General features: G+C 40.4%; 1 protein-coding gene across 8 annotated transcripts in view; it reads left to right on the top strand.

Annotated features, from left to right (window-relative positions):
• The window catches only part of ryr2a (ryanodine receptor 2a (cardiac)), a 388,615-nt gene extending 367,146 nt beyond the window's left edge, over positions 1–21,469 (top strand). For 7 of the 8 annotated variants that reach the window (XM_072372753.1, XM_072372750.1, XM_072372751.1 and 4 more), the window contains 11 exons: positions 7,936–8,066; positions 8,331–8,373; positions 8,630–8,763; positions 8,990–9,050; positions 10,330–10,476; positions 10,744–10,878; positions 12,431–12,587; positions 13,175–13,239; positions 13,515–13,615; positions 15,283–15,334; positions 16,655–21,469. In XM_072372753.1, coding sequence (XP_072228854.1) covers positions 7,936–8,066; positions 8,331–8,373; positions 8,630–8,763; positions 8,990–9,050; positions 10,330–10,476; positions 10,744–10,878; positions 12,431–12,587; positions 13,175–13,239; positions 13,515–13,615; positions 15,283–15,334; positions 16,655–16,750 — 1,122 coding nt within the window. In that variant the 3' untranslated portion in view covers positions 16,751–21,469. The remainder of the gene's footprint in view (positions 1–7,935; positions 8,067–8,330; positions 8,374–8,629; positions 8,764–8,989; positions 9,051–10,329; positions 10,477–10,743; positions 10,879–12,430; positions 12,588–13,174; positions 13,240–13,514; positions 13,616–15,282; positions 15,335–16,654) is intronic. The other variant, XM_072372755.1, reaches the window with a different exon arrangement.
• The last annotated feature ends 2,189 nt before the right edge of the window (positions 21,470–23,658 follow it).

Raw genomic sequence — 23,658 nt, 5'->3', positions numbered from 1 at the left:
ATTATATAAGTTACTGCATTTACATCTTCTAGCAAAACCATAAGAAGGTACTTTATCTGTCAGCCTTGGCAAAGGGCCAGGCAGTCTCTAAATATGCAGTTTCTGCTGCCCTTTCATTCAGTTTATCAGTAATACGACTTTGTCCCCTTTCTCGGATTGTGGGAATGCTGACGTATCCCCTAGGACTGTCCTCACTCCCCTTTGACGTTGCATCTCATTGACCTCTCGTTGTGATAGCAGATTCCATTTATATCGCTATACCTCCTGGGACCATCACAGAGATAAATAAGCTGATGTAGTGAGTCCTTAACTGCAGTGATCTTAGAGATGCTTTGCTACAATATGAACAACACAAGGAGTAGTAAGGCGCAGTTCACCTAATGGAGACAAAGATTGGAGACCAAGATCAAGGTAACATGGAGAGAAGCTAGCCAGCTATCAGAGCCTCTGGAAGGTGCTAAGGAGACAGAAATCCCTGATAAATACAACAAACTCACCATACCTGAAGCATTGGTATAAGGTACACTAGAGAAGCTGAAGCCAGGAGAATAAATAGGATGTTCTTCCCTGAGCCAATTTAAAATATACACTCAGTGGCAGGGTAATAAGATGAGAATAGCCCTTCCCAGGGCTGAGACTGAACAATACTGGAAGAGCATATGGGAGAGAGAAGCAGTGCGTGCATAACACCAATTCTAGTGGATCTGGGAGCTGACGACAGCAGTCTCCCAGAACAGGAACCAGTGATCATAACAGTGGCAGGCATCCAAGAAAGAGTCTCAAGAATGAAGAGATGGACTGCACCATTTCATGAAATATGAAACCTGGCAGCACAAATGAACCAGCTGATGGTGAATGAGACCCAACCAGACTGTTTACTCAAGGTTGGACAGTCCTGATCATGAGAGTTCCCCTGAAAGGGGCAGTTCCATCCAACTACCGGGCAATAACCTGCCTCTGTACAACATAGACGCTCTTGTCAGAAATCATTGCATATAAGATGAAAAGGCACAAGGCTCGATACGTGAGCGGGGCCCAGAGGGGAATTGCGAATAAGGAGCTAAACGCCAGCTACTGATCAACAGAACTCTTCATCAGGAACTCAATGGTACTGTGAAAGATATCCCTGTAGGCCAGTTCAAAGTCAGTTGCAGAAGTTAACATCAAATGTGGTATCTACCAAGGAGATACTCTGTTCCGCTGTGGTTCTGCATAGGCCTGAACTCCCTTGCCACATCATCCCTAAAAATGGCTTAGGAGACCAGTTCTGAAGTGCAGCAACCATCAGCCACCTCCTCTGCATGGACAACATCGAGCTGTATGCCGGGACTGAGTGAGACATTGACTCACTTATACACCTTACTAGGATACAATAAGGACATTGGGATGTCATTCAGACTCGATAAATGCGGCCTAATTAACTACAACAGTGCCATGTATGAGGAGAATACTTGAGAGACTTGATAAAAATCTAAAGTGGGCTGGTATGAAAATCAGACCTGCTAAGTCTAGAAGTATCTCAATAAGCAGAGGGAAATTAAGTGATAGAAAGTTTGTAATAGATTAAGAAAAAATTCCAATAATTAGGGAAAAGGCAGTAAAGAGTTTAGGTAGGTGGTACCAGGCCAACAGGCAGGGAAATTTTGGAAAGATGTTGCTGAGGGACTGGATAGAATAGATAAATCAGGGCTTCCAGGAAAGTTGAAGCTGTGGTATCTGGAATTTGGATTGTTTCATCTGTTGATGTAGCCACTGTCTATGTATGAGATTCCATTATCTGTTGCAGAAAAGAATGGAAAGATTAGTTAGCTTTTACTTTAGGAAGTGGCTAGGTGTTCCTAGATGCTTAAGTACTGTGGCACTGTATGGGAAAGGCATACTCTAGCTCCCAGTATTTAGTCTAGTAGAGGAACTTAAATGTACTAAAGTTAGGACAGAGCTCCTGTTAGCTGGGAGTAAAGATGTGGTAGTTAGTAAGGTGGTTCCAAACCCAACCAAGGGGAGGAAATGGGATCCCAGAATGGCAGCTCGGGAGGCAGAAGCAACTCTTAGACATACAGAGATTGTGGGTAATGTTCAAATAGGCCGGGGAGGAAACTGGTGTGAAGTAGAGCAGGTCCCAAGGAGAAGAAAAAGCCAGTTGTTGAGCAGGTTCGTAGACAGGAGGAAATGTTTAGGGGTACAAAGGCAGTGGCTCAGACTAAGCAGGGACAGTGGTTGAATTGGGAAGGTGTAGAGAAGAAAAAGCTTAGCTATGCGGTATGGAGGAAAGGAGTATTAGATTTTTGATAGGGGCAACATATGATGTATTGCCAACTCCCCAGAATCTAAAACTCTGGGTAACTGGAGACCTGTTATGTTCATTATGTTAAGGTACTTCAACTCTAAGGCATATTTTGTCAGGTTGTAAGGTTAGTCTGTCACAAGGCCGGTATACGTGGCGACATAACCAAGTTTTAAGAAGCTTAGCTGCAGGTATTGAAGATAAACAAAGGCAGGTGAATTTAGGAGGGTCTAAGGTGAAGAGAGTGGCAATTCAGTTTGTTCAGGAGGGGGAGAAAGTTAATAAGATAATAAGGAGGCAAAGCAGCTTAGAGGATACTTCTAATTGGAAAATGCAAGTAGATTTAGGAGGAAAGCTTGTTGTTCCCCAAGAAATAGCCTCTACAAATCTAAGGCCTGATATAGTCTTGTGGTGTAGGAGTAGAATGAGAGTCTATTTCATCGAGCTGACTGTTCCTTGGGAGGCATTAGTGGCAGAAGCATATGAAAGGAACAAGCTTAGGTATGTGGAGTTGGGGGAAGAAGCAGAGCAGCGAGGATGGAAAGTTAGGATCTGTCCAGTGGAAGTAGGTTGTAGAGGATTTGTTGCAAAGTCTGTTGTCTTATTGTTGAGGGAGTTGGGTATAAGTGGACAGAGTGTGAGGAAAATAGTGAAGGAAGTGTCAGATGAGGCAGTAAAGTCTAGCTAGTGGATTTGGATTAGAAGAAGCAGTAGTAGCTGGGGGCCCAGCATAGGGAGCACTTAGGGTAAGCAGACTCTTGGAAGAAGCAAGGAAGAAATCCAGGATGTATTTTTTTTTCCCCTTGTCCTGTTCAGCATTATGGCAGCAGAATTGTAGTCTGAATACCTTTGATGCCAAACAGATTTGCTTTGCCAAGGGAAGTTTTATAGATTTAAAGCTCCCCTTGATGCCCATTTATTTATTTCTGTTTACAATATATGACATGTAATAGAACTGAACCGGACCAGGGGACAAGGAAAGAAGAAGAGGAAAGAAGAGGAAACAGAACAAAAATAGAAACAAAAACCAGACAACCAGCTGCTACACCTGTAAAAAACAAAACAGACAACAATCCATGGCCTCTGAGGGGAATCCAGCCTTAGCGCCACCAGGAGCACCTGAAAGCAGACAAGCAGAGAAAAAACAAACACACAAACAAACAAAAACAAGCACAAGAATTCGCATACAACACAGCTGTGGATATAGATGACCTGAGACGACATGATAATACATCAACTGCTTAGCGACCATGCTACTGGACTAATGAATGTGTGTGTGTGTGTGTGTGTGAGAACATGCAACACCCATGGCACAGGACCTACATGATAACCGTGCTTAGTTATGAGTGTATAAGCGTACAGGGCCACAATCCACAGCCCCCCCAAGCAATCAGAAGCAGGCAGAGAGGGCCACAAGACCCAGGCCACCAGCAGCCCCCACGGAGCACAGAACCCAGGAAGCCCACGCAGGGGCAACCACACATCTACCCAGAAGACTGCAGAGGAAGCCCCCGGACAGAGCCCCCATATGCATAGGGCAGAGGCCCTACGGGAGCCAGGGGCAACAGCCCACCGACCACGCCAGGCCCCAGCCGCCCAGACACGGGCCGTGCACTGGACCCGGGCCCCAGGAGCCCGAGCGCCCCCAAACCCCCCGGCAGAGGCCCCATCCAATACCCAGGAGGGCCAAGTGCCCCAGACAGCCACACAGTGGGTCAGCGCCTGCCCCAGCGCCCCTGGCCAAGTGCCCTGGAAGTCAAGACGTGAAGTCGCGAGCAGCGGGGAGAGGCAACGCCGCCCCCCCATCGGGAGAAGCACAGGCAGGCCAGGCGACAGCAAGTCCCAGATCCAGGCCCAATCATTACCACATACACTTTCACGTCCCAACTCGACTCCGCTGGGGTGTAGTGCAGTGGGCACACCAGGGGGCCAGCAGCCCCCCAGCCACCACAGACCCCGAACCAGCAGAACAATTAATTAATCCTCTTGGCCCCTCCCGCTCCGAGCAGCAACCAGGAAGCAGGGGTGTGGGAAGAAGACCCCTCCCCTCACCCTTCTGGCTCTTCAATATTTTCTAATAGTGAGCAATTAAAATTGAGGGGCAGCCAAACTTGTAGAACTGGGAGCGCGGCCCTCTGGGCAGCCTACATACCCAAAGAGCCCCGCCCACCAGATGCCACTCAGTGTAACCACCCCCCAAGACCTAATGTGTGTGTGTGAGTGTGTTTGATAAGTAGTAATGTCTAAGGTGTAATTAAAACAGGGGCGGGGAACTGCAGAGTGCAACCAAAGGGGACCACCTACGTGGCCCCATCCACTACACCCCACCGAACACACACGCCCCCAAAACCCTTCATGTGTGAGTGTGTGCTGTGTACAGGAGCCAGAAGGGAGAGGGGTATGGGGATATACACCAGGGGAGCTACTCTCCCCCGGAGAGGGCAGCAAGGGACTGGCTGCAATAGGCACCCCTGCTACCTGGGAGCCAACACAGGGCAGGAGGGCCTGATGTCCACCAGGCTCGGGGCCTGCAGCGACCATATTCCGGGAGCTACTGTACTCCCAGAAGGTACCTCTGGGGCGGGATGCCCCACCCCACTCAACCCAACCCCACCCCGGAGGACCTCTACAAAAAACCAACAAACAACAACAAACAAACAAACCACCCGGTCACACCAGTCGCAACAGCCCGGGTCTGAGACCCACCATCACCCAGGCCCCCCCAGGCCCCCCCCAATAGGGGAAAAGCACCCCCCACCGCACGCCCCAACACCCTGAAAAAAAAACAACCATCTGCGGACACCTTGGAGGTCCCAGAGCAACAAGCCCGGCACCAGGACCTGCACCAACCCACCCATACTGTGGCGCGTCCAGGGCAAAGTCAGTCCAGCCACCAGGGCCCAGGCCCAGCACCACCACCCATGCCAGAGCGGCCCGGCCACCCGGCATAGAGCCAGCAGCCACCACCCCAAGGCCCCTAAGGGACCCCGCCCCACACCGCAAGACAGCCCCACCCGCAAGCCCCCAAAACTGCCCTTCAAGCCCGACACACAGTCCCCCCCAGCAATGACCAACCCGGTCCCCACGACCCGAGAGACCACCAGATGCCCGAAGCCACACAGCCCCCCCCAGCACACACCCAACCGCCCAGAGCGACGGGACAGCAACCCACCACCACCACTATGTGATAAAGCTAATCAGAGGGGACCAGAGAGAATGAAATTCAGCCAATTGATGTTTTGAGGAGGCAGACATTGTTTCCATGCTAATATAATCTAAAAGAAAATTTCTAAACTGGTTAATACACAGGTTGTTCTTCGCTTTCCAGTTCATGAGAATAGTTTTCTTTGCGATACATAACACTGTGGGAACCATGTGTGCTGAGTTAATTTCCATGTTGATGTTGTCTAAGTCACCCAGTATGCACAGTGTGGGGCATGCAGGGATGCTACACTTTAGCCATGTTGATAGGTCCTCACAGACTTCAAGCCAGAACTTCTGGACAGGCGCACAAAACCACAAAGCGTGAGGCTCTCCAGGCTTTCTTCACTGTACTCCAGTGTTTTGTTTTTGTTTCACCTGATAATATATTTATTTAAACAGTAGTTATTGCCGTAATTATAATCTTACTATATTGTTTGCTCTATTTGAGGCGCGCCTTGTTTGAATCTGCCGATAGTCTCACACAATCTCGCGACACTACAGCATCACTCCTGACCCTACAGCATCACTCCCGATCCAGGATGTATTTAAGTGGAGAGGGTGACCCATTTTTTTGATAAGTTGGCTTGTATGGCCTTGTTTTTGCTGGCATTTTTAGTGATTGTCGGACTGTTTAGTTGAATTTGTCTGCTAAATCTGCTAGTGTGTCTTGTCCTGCCTCCATCTCTGGCACCCTTGTTACTTTCATTATCCCCTACCCGAACCACGGTTTGTATCCCATTCATCTTTGCGTCTTCTATTTCTACCCCCTACCCAAACCACGGTTTGTATCCCCAACCCACTATTACTGGTGTGCAATTGTTGAGAGGCTGGGGTAGTTTCTGGTTGGAAAAAAAAGATGGTTGTTGTGGTGTGAGGAGCAGTGATGGCTGGCATTAGTGGAGCGACTCTGTGACATCAGTGATCATTGTCTAGCCTCCTGGAGGTGTCATGGGCCCAACTAGACGAAACACAGATGAAAGGAGGTTCCCACCTGATGACCCCAATGACATGTTGACCAGCACTGCTCACTGGTCTATATAGGGATTATAGGGAATTAAGAGTCTGGTCCATTTTTTACATTTTATTTTTAAAAAAGATTTTGCACAATTTCTTGTGTTTACCTTAAATATTAAAGAGAGGCAAGGTGATCATGACTGATAGGGTTGAACTACCATAGGGCACCATAGTAGACGTTAAGGACAGCTACAAATAAAGTGGGATCCCACATTTCGAGGCCACAAGGAAGTCAGCCACATCCAAGTATCGACATAGAGTAAGGCAGGTCCTGAATGGGAATCATGGAACATCAGATACCCCACTGGTATAATAAACTTCCCAAAGGAGGAGATATAAGCTATTGATATCAAGACAAAAAACCTCCTCCCAATGCACTTGGGTTTCACTCCAACTCCAGCACCCTTAAATTGTACACTAAGTGGAAAGAGGGTGTCTAGGGGCTAGTGAGTGTCAGAGTAACTATCCAGGATAAAACAACAAATATCCAGGAATGCACCAAGAAGATGGCCCCCAGTGATGAACTGCTACGTGAGTGCCTAAGGCAGCTGAAACCCAGGGGAGGGGGAGAGGAAGAGAACCATCATGGAAGGGCAAGCCTCTGCATGGTATGTACAGTTCAAGAACATGTCAGCACAAGAGCAATAGAGGCTGAGGACTACCACACCGGACAAGATCCCAGGTGCAGGCTGTGCAAAGAGGCCTCTAAGACAGTCCAGCAAATAATAGCTGGGTGTGAGATATAGGCAGGTACAGCATACATGGAAGGTCATTACCAAGTGGCAGGAATAGTTTACAGGAACGTATGTGCAGAGTATGGTTTGGAAGTCCCAAAGTCTAAATAGGACATACCTCCAAAGGTTGTGAAGAACAACAGAGCTAAGATCCTGTAGGACTTCCCGACCCAGTCTGATAAAGAGGTGATGGCTAACCAACTGGTTGTAAACTACAGAAGAAAGCAGTACTGATAGATGCAGCAATTCCAAGTAACAGCAACATCAAGAAGAAGGAACATTGAAGTTAAAGAAGAAGGAAGTTGAAAAAATACTTTTGTTGGACATTCACACCTTCTTGCAGCCGACCACCTCCGTGCTCGCTTTTGATCATGTATAGTCGGAAGAAGAGGGAAGTTGAAAAATGTGGAAATTGAAAACATGGGGGGTCGTGACCCCCACACTTGGAGAATGGCTCCAGCAGATAGGGGCAAAATGCTGCCTGCCTACCTGGGATACAAGTGGAAGTCGATTTGGATAAAAGCGTCGGCTGAATGCAAAAAACTGAAAATATATGACACAGTATAGTCACACATAAAAGTCAGCCATTTAGTCAGCATTTTTTATATTTAGTATCTCCAAGTATTTTAAGTCTTAGGATTTGAATTTCTTTACATGAAACAGAAGTTCTATACCCATGTTTGTGTATGTATTATTTAGGTGCCACTTGTGATCTTTAAGCGGGAAAAGGAAGTGGCCAGGAAGCTGGAATTTGATGGTCTTTACATAACAGAGCAACCATCAGAGGATGACATCAAAGGACAGTGGGACAGACTAGTTATTAACACACAGTGAGTAGGCCAAGCCTGCATGAGAGATTTAGCAGAAGGATGTAGATATTGTAACCAAAGACCTAGTTCCTGACGTACCTCTCATGTTATCAGTGAACAAGTGTTGTAGGTGGTAAGGGTTTTTGTAATTTTTTATGTCCTGCTGACTCCTACTGGTTAGGCAGGTCTCCTGCATGATTGGGCTAAAATATTCCTTTGCCTTTTTTCACTCTTACAGTTATTTTCAGTTTAATTATTATAATCTTTTTTTCCTATAACTTTCAGATCTTTCCCCAACAACTACTGGGATAAGTTTGTGAAGAGAAAGGTAGGTGTTGACCTAATAACCTCCCACAAACACTGAACAATCATATTAGTCATACTGACAACTCCCTGAAACTGAAGATTATGTACTGGCAGCCCAACATTAATGATTGTGTTTGCACTGAGTTGGCCCATGTGTCCAGATTTTTGGTGAAAAAACACCTTGGTACTTGCATAGCTGAAGTTTGATTTGAGGGGAAAAAAACAGTTCCAGGGAATTATTTTGACATGCTCTTCCACTAACTCCTGCTTTTTCTCAGGTAATGGATAAGTACGGGGAGTTTTATGGCCATGACCGCATTAGTGAGTTGCTGGGATTGGACAAAGCAGCTCTGGACTTCAGTGATGCACACAAAAAAAGAAAGCCCAGAAGAGACAGCTCACTTGCAGCTGTGTAAGCGCTGTGCCATGTTCAGTATTTGCAAAGTCAAGAAGGAAAAATGGAAAAACTGGGTTATCTCTTAAAAAAGTTTTTTAAAAAGCAATGTTTGTACATCTGTGGTGGTCAGATAATATAACTCAGACCATCAATCAAGTAAACTTTGTTTTTATTCACACATGAAAACAATTTGTTTACTATGTTGTGATAAAGACCCAACCTTCTACCCCTCTCTTACTAGGCTGAACTCCATTGATATCAAGTACCAGATCTGGAAGCTTGGGGTTGTATTCACAGATAATGTAAGTGTTTAACACACAAAGCACGCCGCAGCTTTGATCACATACAAATTAATTGCTGAATCTATTGAAGAGATTTTTCAATTTAATTTTGTTCTATTTTTAATTCTTTCTTTGTAATATCTGATTCAGTTCATACATATCAAGTTAAGATTATTTTGCTATGTCTGACAGTATTGTATGACATGGTCCAGCTTTTATTGGTCTATATTATTTATAAACATTTGAAATTATACATTTCCACTCTCATGTTTGCTATGTTTGTAACACTGTACCATATGGAAGTGGTTTTGCTTGCTATCATCATTCCTCTTGTACGTATAGTCTTTAAAAATACATTCCAAAGTTTAACTGAGGCTAATGTTCTACCTTTAGCTAAAAAATGTCTCCTTATTCTGTCGATAAGGGGTTGTAATCATAGACATAGCTGGATGCAGAGTAGTAAACTGTAACATTACCTATTTGTTTGGATTTGAGCCAGTTTGAAGCCCAAAGTATCAGCCTGTGATCTGCATCTACTTTTCTTGTTGGAATCTTGACCTTCAAACTTCATCACCTTGGGACAAAGCAAACATAATCTTGACATAATGGAAATATTATCAGACCCAAACATGCAATCCTTAAATTTACTAAAATATGATGTGACATTATCCTGTGATGATTTCTCTGGTACAAAGCTTGAACCATAAACATGGTGAAATTGTGTGTTTTGTTTAAAAAAATCCACTTGGTCTTTCAAACAGAAGTTTTGTGGGGGTATTAAGGAACTTGGAGAGCTGTGGGCAGAACAAATGTCAATCTTGAATGTTGAATGTCAGAGGAGTCATTTTTAAAATCATCACAAAAACATTATTTTGAAGAACTTAATTTAGTGACTGAAACCATAATGACTTAAAAAATGTTGAAAGTTGATGCTTTTTTAGGCAGTTACCTATTTCATGCCAACTTCTAATGACTTTTGGATGGCATTTTGCTCTGAGGAAAGGATCTGTTGTTAGTAAGTTTTAACAGAAAGTCTGATTATAGTATGCAAAACCTGTATTATTGGTGATATAGTTTACTCTCATTTACAATGTAAAAAATTAAGCCCCTCTTCTCTTAACTGTAATAACTCGGGTACTACTTTTTATGAGCAGTGGATACAAGAGTGTGTTTATAAGCCATGCATATGAAGCAGAGAACTAAACACATATCTATCTTAGAGTTGTCAGTTAGGTTGTAGTTTTGCAGCAGCAGTCACAACAGTATCTTGACTAACCTGTCTTTTACTTACTTGCTGTAGTCCTTCCTGTATCTGGCGTGGTACATGACCATGTCAATTCTGGGTCACTATAACAACTTCTTCTTTGCTGCCCATCTCCTGGACATAGCCATGGGTTTTAAGACCTTGCGCACCATCCTCTCCTCAGTCACACACAATGGCAAACAGGTAAACAACTACATATACTATTTGACTTTAACAATTATGGCATCAAGTAAATCAAAATAGAGAAATAAAGTATTATAAATAACAGGGTTTAGTTAAATGTTTACATGTGTTATTTGTACAGACTAGTATCTTTGTCTTTGATTTACAAATTCTTAGCGCTCCCCTAAAACAGTTTCGAATTATGTAGAGAGTGCACCGGTTAAAAAGTTGACAATTCTGAATAAGAAGTGTTCAGCATGACAGCAGCTTGGTCTCATTTTTCTACAGCTGGTGTTGACTGTTGGCCTGTTAGCAGTGGTGGTGTACCTCTACACAGTTGTTGCCTTCAATTTCTTCAGGAAGTTCTACAACAAGAGTGAAGATGGAGAACTACCAGATATGAAGTGTGATGACATGTTGACAGTACGTAAAAAATGTTATCCAAAAGTTAAATAAAATTAATAATAGTTAGACCATGTTTTGGTTTTGTTGCTGCTTAGACTTATGGCTGTGGCTTACTCCTTTTTTGGCTGATATTGTCAGTAAATCTCAGTCTGACTGAGATGATGTGTCATTATTATGCACAACATGTCTGTGAAGAGTGCCTGCTCCATTTATGGATAAAACAGCATGGGTCAGAGATTTCAGTCTTGTCATCATTCATTGGCGGGCTCTGTCTGCATACCAGCTGAGCTTCTGGAAGACCATTTTCGTTTGTTTATTTTTTTAGACATTTGGTAGCTTTTCAAAAAGCAATATTGAGTGTTACATTAACAGAGGTCAATTTTATACAACAAACCTGTGGCTTCATCACTAAGCAAAGCTTTATTCTGAATAGAGAAATTGAAATTGGAAACCAGTTTGGTGACACCAGGGCTGGTAAGCTAAAATTAGGATGTAGTTTTGGTGAAGGTGATCCTGCTTTGTGATTCATAAATATAAAACTGAACTTCGGCCAAAGATGGCTGCTAACTTATTAATCTCATCTCGATGATTCAATCATTAAATACTGATTCTACCCTGTTATGTGTTTGAAATTTGGTTTGTTTATTATTTATCCAACATTTATCTAAAAGTTTGTGTCTTTGATACATTTCCTCTTGAATCCAGTAGGAAATATAATAATGTGTCATAAAGGTCAAATTTGTAGAATGTTGTCAGAGGTAGGGAAAAGGCAAGGGGAGACACTAATGAAGTTTTGATCCAATTGTTTCCTTTTGTCAAGTCATTTGAAAGAAGCACTTTAAAAGGGCTCGATGGTGTGTTTTCCAAGGGCGTAAGAAGCCTTCTGTCAACCAGAATTATCAGGACACCTACTAATCCCCTATTGTCAGCCATCCATGGCCTTCTTTAGAGCTTGTCTGTTTCCTATTAGGGAGTAAGTGTGGCAACTCTGCCTTGTCTGGAGTTAAAGAGGGTGACAGGGGTTATACAATTAGGGGATGAACAGATGAAAGTTCCTTTTCTCCTTTGAGGACAAATTCCATTAAAAAAAATCTGGGTTGATCTTCTTTTGTTCACTCTTAGCCTTCATCTTCATCTTTGTTCTAAGGGAAGCCCTGATTCTAAATACACGTTTGTCACTGACTTGATAAAATTGAGTCATTTTGGAAGTTTGTAGAGGTCATTGCAATATTTAAAAGAAAATAAAAGAAAAATGGTCAATACTCCATACTTAATTGGTATCTTAGAATGATTAAGGTTCTACAAAGCACTTTACAGTGTTTCTCATTCACTCAGTCAGATACACACTCACATCACATTTTGTTTTGTACATGCAATGCCTTTTTATCTGTCATTCACTGTTATATTGAAAAGCATATCAGAACCAGGATATTTGGGGGGATTGAATTTTTTGCTGGGATGAAAACCATCCTACCTAAGCACCAAAGGACTAACGATGGTTCCTTTTACAAATCCAGCTCATCCTCTCTTTCTGAGCACCTTTTCCTGTGTCTCTCACTCTCTTCCCCAGTGCTATATGTTCCACATGTATGTAGGTGTGCGAGCAGGTGGAGGGATTGGAGACCAGATTGAGGACCCCGCAGGTGATGAGTACGAAATCTACCGTATCATCTTTGACATCACATTCTTCTTCTTTGTCATCGTAATCCTACTGGCTATTATCCAGGGTGAGGCAACCCCCCCCCCCACAACCAACACACACACACTTGCAAATATGTATATTTATTGACAACTATTTATATTTATTTAGTAATAGTATGGATTGATGAATGGCATAGTGGGCAGACAAAAGCATAGAACGTAATCTAACACACATCTGTCAATTAACTCAAACCATGGTTTAAGAATGACGGCAGGGATGCTAAACAACTGCAATTAAAATTGGTTATTTATATAGATATATATATATGTAATGTAGCATAATTAATATGATCCTTCATTAGTATTCATAGATTCAAGTTTTTTTGTGACCAGGTGGCAGTTTTACCCCACTGCAACATTCAGAGGTTTTATAGAGCACATGTCAGACCTTAATTTTAAGTTAAAAGGAAATACATGCAGAACATAGAACTTGTGGGCACTATTTGACTCGTTGCACACTAATGATTCAGAAGATAAAACAGATTGTAGTTTTTGAGTGGTACAGTGGGAGTTGAGTCTACAAAATTGTTTAATCTCAAACAGCAGTAGATTTTGGCAGGGCAAGGCTCTTTAATATCGGCACCTCCTGTGTTCTGTGAAATGTTTCTTGTAGGATTGATCATTGATGCTTTTGGAGAGCTGAGGGACCAACAGGAACAAGTGAAAGAAGACATGGAGGTGAAAGACATGCATGGCACCAATTAAAACAATGCAATATTATACAACTCCTGACAGACATTTTATCAAATGAGTTGGAATGCACAGGTCTTGTCACTAGACCAACTAATCTCCTCTAATCTCTGTGTTACCATCATGGTGTGGATAATTATCTGATATTTAGATTGAAATTGCAATTCTATACCCAACATTAGGTGAAAGATAAAGGCAGATTTATACCAGGTAAATGTGCTGTTTAACATAGATGGATTAACATCGTTATACTTCTCTTGCAGACCAAATGTTTTATCTGTGGAATTGGTAATGACTACTTTGACACAGTACCACATGGCTTTGAAACCCATACACTACAGGAGCACAACTTGGCCAACTACTTGTAAGTCCATCTGGAGTTTGTGTGTGGCTGTATTTGTGCCCTTATAACTGTAACATGGGGGCCAATCAGTATGAGCGGGACCTAGTTTATTTAATTCACTGCAAATATTAAGATGTGAAGGTGAGCCCTAAATATATATTTGTTGTTTTTCTGCTTTACATCTAAACCTATAAACAAAGCATCATTATGATGAATTATTTTCTTTACTTTCTTCTCTCATCACTGCTGTACTTCTGAATCATACCCCCTGACCACAGACTCCTCCCCTTAAAGCCTCACTGGTTTTATCTTCTTTTTTAAAAAAGACCTGGCATTGTTTACAAGAATACTGGTTACTTGAGTTACAGCACTCAAGCTGTCCAAGCTCAAGAATGCCAGTAGATAAGTTGTGTAAGATACTGGTTATCAACAGTAGCCCATCCGTTTAAGACTTAGTTCTTTATTTACAAACAAAATTTTGTTGAAGGTCTCTGTCACAGGACAGCCACTCAGCCGCTGGATCACAGTAAAGATGAGACAGAAGTAATTTCTGAAGAGTTTTCTTTTATTTCCAGTCCAACTATTACCACAGGCACCAAACAGCAAAATACCTGCCCTCTAGCAGCCCCCCCGAAAGTCATCAGAGACTGTCTTTTACACCAGCTACACTAAACAGGTTCAGCCCATTTTCCTCATGAGGGATGTTCCCTTTTCCCAACATCTTTAAAATTAAACCATATTTTTATCCACAATTTCCAGGGCTTTCCTCAGACTCGCTGAATATTTTCCCACTGTGCATGAATGTGTTGCCAGCAACTAATTAGATTTTTTTCAATTTAGATAATTGAGTTGGTCAGTGAGGACACTGAAAACATTCACTTTGTATTTGTGTCTGTTAAATAAAGGTTAAAATAAATTAACAAATAATAGATGTAAGTTTTTTATGTGTTTTAGAAATGTATTTTCCCAACTTTTCTGGAAATAGGGTCTGTACATGACAACTATTTACTGAGCTAGAGTTTTTGCTGTTTTTACAAATCATATCTTTCTCATAACAATTAAATATGCCTAAACCGATGGTCTAAAACCTTCTTTTGAGGCAGACCTGGTACAAAATATAGTAAGTTAGAACAGACATGCAGATCACATTGGGATCACACAATGATTTCTGACAAAGAATGTAAAAAAAAAAAGAAAAATAACTACTTTAATATTTATCCATGACGAAAAGGTGGAGGTCTCAAAAGCAAGACAAGGTGGTGGAAATTACAAGGAACAGGCTCCACAGATTGAAACAGGAAGCAAGATAACTTCACTACAGAACACTTAAAAGGAGAAAAACAAAAACATCAGTCATGATAAATGCCATATAAACCAAAGTAAACTGACAAGTATTAATACAACATGACGTTAGAAACTAAAAAAAAAACAAAAGACAAAATCAAAACCTGAACACAACCCCCCAGAACATGACAAATTAGGTCAAATCAATTTCACATTTTCTGTATTTTAGATTGTTGAGTGAAGTTCATTATGGTCATATTACAATTCATACAAAGTGTAAGTAAGTAAGAAGAGTTATGTTTTAATCGAGAATTAGGCACTGTTGGCATGTCATTAGGCTTGTGAATATATTTGTGATAATATTGTCAGTGATTTTCTGGTAAATGTCTTTGTGTGTGTTTTAGATTCTTTTTGATGTACCTCATCAACAAAGATGAAACAGAGCACACGGGCCAGGTAAAGAAGCATCAAAACTATATCTACTGCATGCATCACTGTAATATTCTAATGTAATTAGCACAGCTCAGCTTCAAGCTATTGACTACTCATATTATTATCTCAGATGCCTCAGTGTTCTGGTAAGCTCCTCTAAGAATGAATTAAATCTATTAAAACGATTAAATTGTTCAATTTTTCTTCACAAGATAGGTAACATTAATTGCTTGATCAGTCTTTAAAAGCAATGTCATTTACACATTTGCCAATTTTTCAATAATGTTTCTCATCCTTTATTTAGACATGCTTGTAATAGACAATGCACATAATAGTGTAATACTAAAGTCATTATAGTCCGTTTTGGCAACATTGTGCCAAGCACCCAGTGGCTGTGTAGCACATAGTGATTGAGAATAGAAGCAAATTAAATGATCACTTTTTAAACTGTTGAAGCATGTTGGACATTACACTCCAATCAGCTTGTACCACAGTAACAGCATAGCTGTTATCAACTTGAGGAATGTTTAGTATTTAATGTTTGATCATGTTTGGTTTTAGGACACATGCTCTACTGGCACTGTTGTTTCTGAGAAGAGAAATTGTGCCACCAAAAATTATTTAACCATTTAAATATTGATACTTTAGAAACTATAGCTATTGTTATTGTTATTATCCTTCTGTCTAGTTCATTTGGCTCATACGAGTAAAAAAGTAACTGTGTTGCAGCTTATTACTGCATCTGTGTTATTACTTTTTTTATCTGATCAAATTCCTCTGATTAGCTGATAATGACAATTCAAACCACAGCTGCTATGTGTGTCTGTCTGTTTATGCGATAACAGCAATTCACTTTTGCGCTGTATCAAAAATTATTTGAATGTGTCATTAGGTACAATCTAGTCATCTGTTAGCATCATTTACATGGAAAGCATGGTTGAAAAGGGCTATAGACATTGGAATTTCCAAAATGGAGATTAATTTAATCAAATCTTTTTGAACACTCTACAACTCATAACACCAAGTAAATATATTGTCACAGATGCGCCTGTTACCTATAGCATTTCATATCAGTTTACTTAGAATTATACACTCAACAGCCTACTATACAACTTCAATATTACCATGTTTGACCTTGGCTGCTGAAACGGGAAGAAACATTGTCTTCAGCAGGGGTCACACAACATAGCTTATATCAAGCATATTAAGTGGTTCAGTCTTTGAGAGCTGGAAAAAAGATTTAAAAAATATATATATATTCTAGATATAATAAACATGTTACATAGCATTAATTATGTATCATAAGTTAACTCTCACTATCTCTTTCATTTCACTTTGCTTAAGGAGTCTTACGTATGGAAGATGTACCAGGAGCGTTGCTGGGAGTTTTTCCCTGCTGGTGACTGTTTCAGGAAACAGTACGAGGATCAGCTCAACTGACCTATTCTTGGCGCAACAGACTCTTCCCTTTAACACTGTAACCTCAGCATAGACTTCTGCTACTATCTGCCCTCTGCCTGTCTCTCAGACCTTTCTTACAGATTTCCGAGGAGCAACTATTCTACTCTACTTCTGCTCTACTTCTCAATCCAGCAGGAGGATCGATATGTCCAGCTTTCTCTTCAGGCACTATCCTCATCCAGACAGTCATCTCTCTAGCTCTACCCTAACCTTGAGCACACTTTGTATGGAATGCTTCAAGAACTCTGTACATAGAAAAAAAAATCAGTTATTATATGCTGTTCCATATATGACTGATAGCATGTTAAATTTGGCTCTACATACACTGTAACATGCAAACAATACAAAGGGGCAGAGGAAAAACAATGGAACCGACAAAAGGAGATAAAGATTCCTCTTGAACTTTTTAAGGACAATGATGAATACATAAAGTGCATCAAGTAGTACAGTGATGTTTACCACCCTTCGTGTGTACAATACGTTCTGCATGTCGGTACAGGGGGTGGATCCAAAAAGGATACATGTTGGCAGCTTATTCCTATTAATCAAGTACAACACTTCTGCAAGAAATCTGATATGTGAGAGGCTGACATCTCAAGTACATCTCAAGAGGGATGAATCCTGCACACCTGAAAACTGCAGCCTCCAGAATAACTCTATAGTTGAATGAACACCTGTATAGCATGGTGTCAATAGCAACAGAGTATTCTTCAGTAAAGAGAACTGTTATACTGGATAGAATTAAAGTTTACAGATTCAAACGTTGTGTTCACTCTCTGCTCATGCCAACACTGTATGTGAAGGACTCCTTAACTATCTGTTCTTATTGTTAACAACATTATCACAGAGTCTTGTTTGTTCCAGTAGTGCTGAGCAATCTAGAACTTCAGCCAAAGCATGGACAAGTCATTGTCCTCCATCTGCTTCAAAACCTATAGAAATAGGCATGTCCCCAAAACTGAGTCAAACAATTGTGGTAAACAAAAATGATGTAAAGTACATTAGACTCTCAAATATGTGATCAACTATTGTTCAGATTGTTCTTAGCATGTCTTTGTTCCTCTTTAGTGTTACAAGCCCAACACTTTTTTGAAAAGCAATACCAAAGCAGCACAAACGGGAATTTTGATTTCATATTTCATGGTTGAAGTCTTGTTAGTTAGCCAGAACATCCTTAATAAGCTCAGCTGGAATAATCAGATGTTTCCTGCAGTGGAAATGCACAGAAAGTGAAACAGGATGAAAGGGAGACAGGAGCATTCAGTGCCTTACTAAGCCAAGGAGGAGCTATGCAAACAGGAGGAGGAGGAGAGAGGGATATCAGATAGTTTCTCAGAAATATTAAGAATTTCTGAAGCTGGGAGATGAGAGAATAAGTGGTAGAGAGAGAAAGAAAGAGAGAAATATGCTATGTGTGAGTTCAAGGCATTTGTATAAAAAGAGATAAAGGATGTTCTTGAAAATACAACATGACTGGCAGTGTGGGTACCAGTCATGTTGTATTATCAAAGCAGAATTATCCAAGTTTAAAATTACTTCAAATTTATGATCCAAATTGATGTTACAGTTATTAGAATCCCACAAGGTCTTAATTCATTGTCACTGAAAATTGTGTGGAGGCATTCAACAACAGTAGAGCTGGGGTCTCATGTACAAAGACTTGTGTGGATTTCCTACTGAAACATGGCGTACGCACAAACCCAAATGCCCTCCTACGCACAAAAATATCCGGATGTATGAATCTGTGTGTAGGCGTGAATTGAGCGCACATGTCGGAGTACCCGCCTCTTCCCTGTCCACGCTCCTACTTAAATTTGCAAATAACACTTAAATGAGCCCTGCACCTGTGATTCCCCTCTCTGCATGATCAGAAAGCGGGATGGAGGTGGAGGCCTGCAAAAATGTGTTCTTTGGCACGCTGTCCTCCAGAATAAGCAGCAAACATAAGAGGAGTGGGTGGGAGAGCATGTGCAAGGCTGTCAATGCTGTGGGGTCTGAGAACCGCACACAAGTAGAAGTGAAGAAAAAAGTGGGGTGACATTAAGGTGGATGTGAGGCGGAGACTAGCTGCCCACTGCCGAAGTGTGGCCAAAACAGGCAGGGGGACAGGAGAAGAGGGGCCCACCCTGTTTGAACAGAGAGACAGCGCAATTATGGGTAACACTGCTTTCTCAGGGGTGGTGGGAGCACATGTGGGTGACTCTGATTACCCCCAAGGTAAATCACAACAAACGTGTTCATACAGTAACTTATAGTGCAGAAGTGCGCTGGGGAAAAGGTGAGGCTGATTAAGACATTTCACACTATATGCATGGGGTTATTGACATTTGCACACAGAGACGATCAGGGGCTTGTTAGAAAGATCTTAAGCTGTTGTTTAACCAGAAAAAAACAGCAAGTTACTAACTTTAACCACCAACTAGTAATGATGCTGTGAAGAGGGGATAGAAATTGGGGGTGCACATGCTCAGTGCATGTCACAGGGATTAATATTAGGACAATTAGACAAATAAAGTTACTCACCAAGAAGCCACCCTTGTAGTCTGTTCCCAACAATGCTGATATTCAGAATGTATGAATCGTGCGTAGAACCAGGCTACCTTGCCACAATATTGGTTAATTGCATTTGTGCATCACATATCTGTACATTGATTAAATGAAAATGTTTCCTGTTGACATATACAAATTCATCATGTGATGGCGCTTTTATAGCAATGTTTGTGCAGTCGATAGCTCCGATTACATTAGGAAAACCAACTCTCGCTTCAAATTGTGCTTCAACGTTGGCCTGTTCAACTGCATTGTGGCAATTTGATATACCTGCTGAGATGCGGATAATTCCGTCCCACTTGGCTGGCATGGCTCAGCTCAGGGTCGACTGGCGCAGTCTCAATCGGTTGGCCTCTGTGTTGCGCTCCAATGCTGGCCATAGCTCTGTGCACAGTTCCAGGAGGATTGCCCTAAAAATCAGCTGATGAGCCAGTTGTCAGCAAATCCTCTCTGTCTCCAAACACACGCTCTCTGCGAATTGCACCATTTGCAATGTCTTCCAATACCACTAAAGCAGCCATTGTTTTTAATAGTATGCACTGCACCACTTTGCGCATGCTTTTATATCCACTCCTGTAATTGCAGACACATGAGTGTGTTAATTGTTTATCAGTGTTAAATGTTCATGTGTCTCAAATGTGCACATCACTCAGTCTGAATACTAATTGTTTTCACATTTATTTATTAATTATCACAGTTTCCGAACATCACCTCAAATAATCAACAGCTGTAGAAAAGTGTGTATGCCAGCCATGAAGTTGGCGGGAGGCACTGCACATTTCCACAGTCATTTCACTCTTGATACATCTGATCGTTGATGTGAAAAAGTGCGTACGCCACTTTTTTGTGCTTACTCACCCTTTGTACATGAGGCCCCTTGTCACTATTGGTGGTATTATACTAAGACATGCACCCTTGCTCTTATTATTCTCGATTTAGTATCGAACGGTTCATTCTATCTCCCTTTTTTTTTTTTTTATTAAAATTAGAAGTATCTAGTTCTATTGGGTGGCTCTATAAACATTCAATATGTGATTTGTTAGTTATGGTTAGGTTCTCATACCTGTAGTGGATAAAGCAAACTGAAGAAGAAATTATGCCCCTCCAAATATGGAGTTTGGTTGTTAACAACAAACAGTATTAGTGATAAAACTCAGAGTATGACAATGTTGCTTTCAGCAAACAATAAAATTGTCTACTTTACAGGATCTTTGCATCCTTGTCTTCTCTAACCTAAGAAGAGAAAGCACCATTTCAAGATAAAGATTGTCAGCAACAAGCAAAATTACTTTTCTGCCCCACCAGTTAGGTAGGGCTCATTACTTTTAGTCTTAATTTGTCAGTGCATTTCTCTCTCTATTATTCACCAAATTCTAAATTTCATATGTCTTCTCTTCAGTTTTGTTAGTTTGAAGGCTTGTGATGCTTTGGAAAGTAATGTGTGGGTAATATACTTTGTGCCTGATCATCTCAAGTAACATAGCCTTCAGCCACTACACCAAAATCAATGTACAGCCCAGTGTTCGTACTGCAGGTTTTTAATCAAGGTTTTTAATGATAGATTTTTCGTTTTACATTGTATTTGTTATTTGTGCTGCTTTTGGTATTTTCAAATAGTAGAACATCAAATGGTAAATGGACTTGTATAGCGCTTTTCTAGTCTAACTGACCACTCAAAGCGCTTCACTACATCACTACATCAATAGTTTGGAACATATTTTGAATCGACTCTCAATAACCTAAACAATAACAAATAATTGCCTCTGAAAGAATTTATTGCAGGTGGACCAACCAGTCTGACAGTGGAGTTTATGTTACAGTTCATATTTAGCCATGAACAGACATAATAAGATTTTGGAACAAAAGGGAACAGATTAACAGAAAAACCCATTTAAATTACAATTATCACAGTATTGTGTCACCTTTTCTTTCCTCGATGACAGGAATGTGTTTTTAGAATAATTTCTCAGAGTAGGTCAATATTGAACAATTGGACAACTCAAGGAATTCTTTCTTTTTTGTTTTATAGGTGATGATCTTATGCAATAAAGCCAACAAAGTTAGGCTTTTTGTACAGCAATTCTCAAAAAGGAGTGAAAAAAAATTAGATAAAAAAGCAATTGCATGTTAGTTATGGAGGTCTAATTACCATGTATAGGAAGGTATTAAGTGTTTATTGGATTTATTAAGATTGCTAAGATTTTTTAAATACTTAATTTAGGTGTTATGGGCTTCACTGTAACTCATCAAGTAATTTTGACACAACTACATCGCTTTGACAGTTAAAAGAAAGCAGTTCTTGTCTACTCTCATCTGACCACTTCTGTTTGATATACTTTTGAGGAAAAACATTTCTTTAATTTGGTTTTAAATTCAAGCAATAGCCCTTCAAGGAATGAATTGGAGGTGACAGATCATTGCAAGTTGCAAACAAAGACAGGACAAATAAATCTTGCTTAATTTAGGGTCTAAGAGTTTAATTAATATTATTTATTTACTATTTTCTTATTCTATTGACTTAAATATTGGAAATAGATCTAAGATTACTGTGTTAAATAATGTCATCAGCTTGTCTTGATCTTTACACACACACATATATAGATATATAGATATATAGATAGATATTATACCCAAAGCATTATGACAACATTAGGAAAAATAAGATAAATAAAACAGTATTATTTACTGAGAATTTTTAAATGCATGTAAGTACATCTGAGCATAGAGTTTACAGTGGAAGAAGAAGTCTGGATCACTGGTTTAGTGAAGCAACTTCAAATTTAGTCCTGGGTTTAATGCTTACAACTGTGGATGAAAATTATTTTTAAGGTGTTCTGCTTTGCTTTGGCTGCTGCAAATGTGTTGCTTTCAACTTGAATTATAGCCCTATATTTTATATTTCTGTTATTCTTTACGTTTATGATTATAATTTGGTCTTCTTATAAGATAAGAATGAAGAAACATCCTTATGTTAAACTTGCCTGAATGTATAGACCCCAGGGAGAGATAGAATGTTTCTATTTTGAGGTTTGGTGTTAACATTTGCTGAAGAGCCATATTTACTTATTTAACCTTTAAGTGAGTGACGGTGCATGTTTAATTTCTTTAGCTGCTAACTGTACAGCATGGTGACAGTCACAAGTGGAGGCAACCAGTGTGAGTATTTTGATTTCTGTAGTGTGCTCATACCATGCAGAATTCATAACTGTTTTTCCTTTTTTGTGTTTGTGTAATACCACGAATGTCATTAATAAGTGGCGTTTGGATCGTGTAAAAATAATTCTACTTAATCACAATGAAAAGGGCATGTTTAGTTTGCCACACAGTTGTGTATCATGTCAACTCTTTTGAATAGGTAAGCTATTTCTGAGAGGGAAATATAATAAAAAAAAGTATGGATTTGCATGATCAGAACAATAAAACTATAAACTGGTTCAGTGTTTTTTTTTGTTCAGTATTGTTTTTTAAATTTACATTTTTTTAATTTTTCATATAAAACATGCTTGCTGTCAACAAGGTTACAAGTTTTCCATACTTAACTAACGTGACAGTATAAGTTTAGTTTAGCATCACTTATAACAGTTGTTTCATACTGATGAAAAAAATCTTTAACACACGGTATTAATCACCTTCACTGTGAAACTCATGAGATACTTCAAGTCAGAAGAGGCAAGGGCCTGTTGTTAGAGCAATTTCTTTTATTTATCTATTTATTTATTTATTTCATGTGTGGTTGCGTGTATGAGTAGTACTTATATTCAGTGTCAGTTTGGGGAATCACAGTGACAGCTTAGTTAAACCTGAAAGTTGCTTAGAAAGGGGCCATAAGAAGAGGGAAATTTTGCAATCTAAAATAACTCAAACTTCAAAATTGTCATAGCAGTTCCAATAAGAGACATGATGTGGATATATACACCGCATCATTTAATTTCGTTAACTAAATATCACACAACTGTCATTTCCCCAGTTAAGGGGACGTTGGATTAAGAGAAACTGATATAGGTCTATCCCACCTCTCGCCTGATGACTGCAGGGATAAGCTCCAGCCCCCCGCGACCCGACCGACGGATTAAGCGGGTATAGAAAATGGATGGATGGATATAGGTCTACAATTGGTTAACATAGATAAAGAGTAGTTTGTGTTTTTTTCTTTTTCTTTTAAACGAAAGGTGTAATTACGCCAATTTAAAAGCAAATGATAGATAACCTGTCAATAAAAACACATAAATCAAATCTACTAAAGAAGTGTTAATTAACTTCCTTAAAGTCTGGTTGCAATAAGATCTACAGGACAATTTGTTGGTTTAGATTAAGCTATTGTTAGTTTGGATGGCTGA

Source organism: Leuresthes tenuis, unplaced genomic scaffold (genome assembly GCF_036924035.1).
Source record: "Leuresthes tenuis unplaced genomic scaffold, fLeuTen1.0.hap1 SCAF_20, whole genome shotgun sequence".
Taxonomy (NCBI): domain Eukaryota; kingdom Metazoa; phylum Chordata; class Actinopteri; order Atheriniformes; family Atherinopsidae; genus Leuresthes; species Leuresthes tenuis.
Note: the sequence above shows the minus strand (reverse complement) of the source record. Positions and strands in the feature narration are given on the sequence as shown.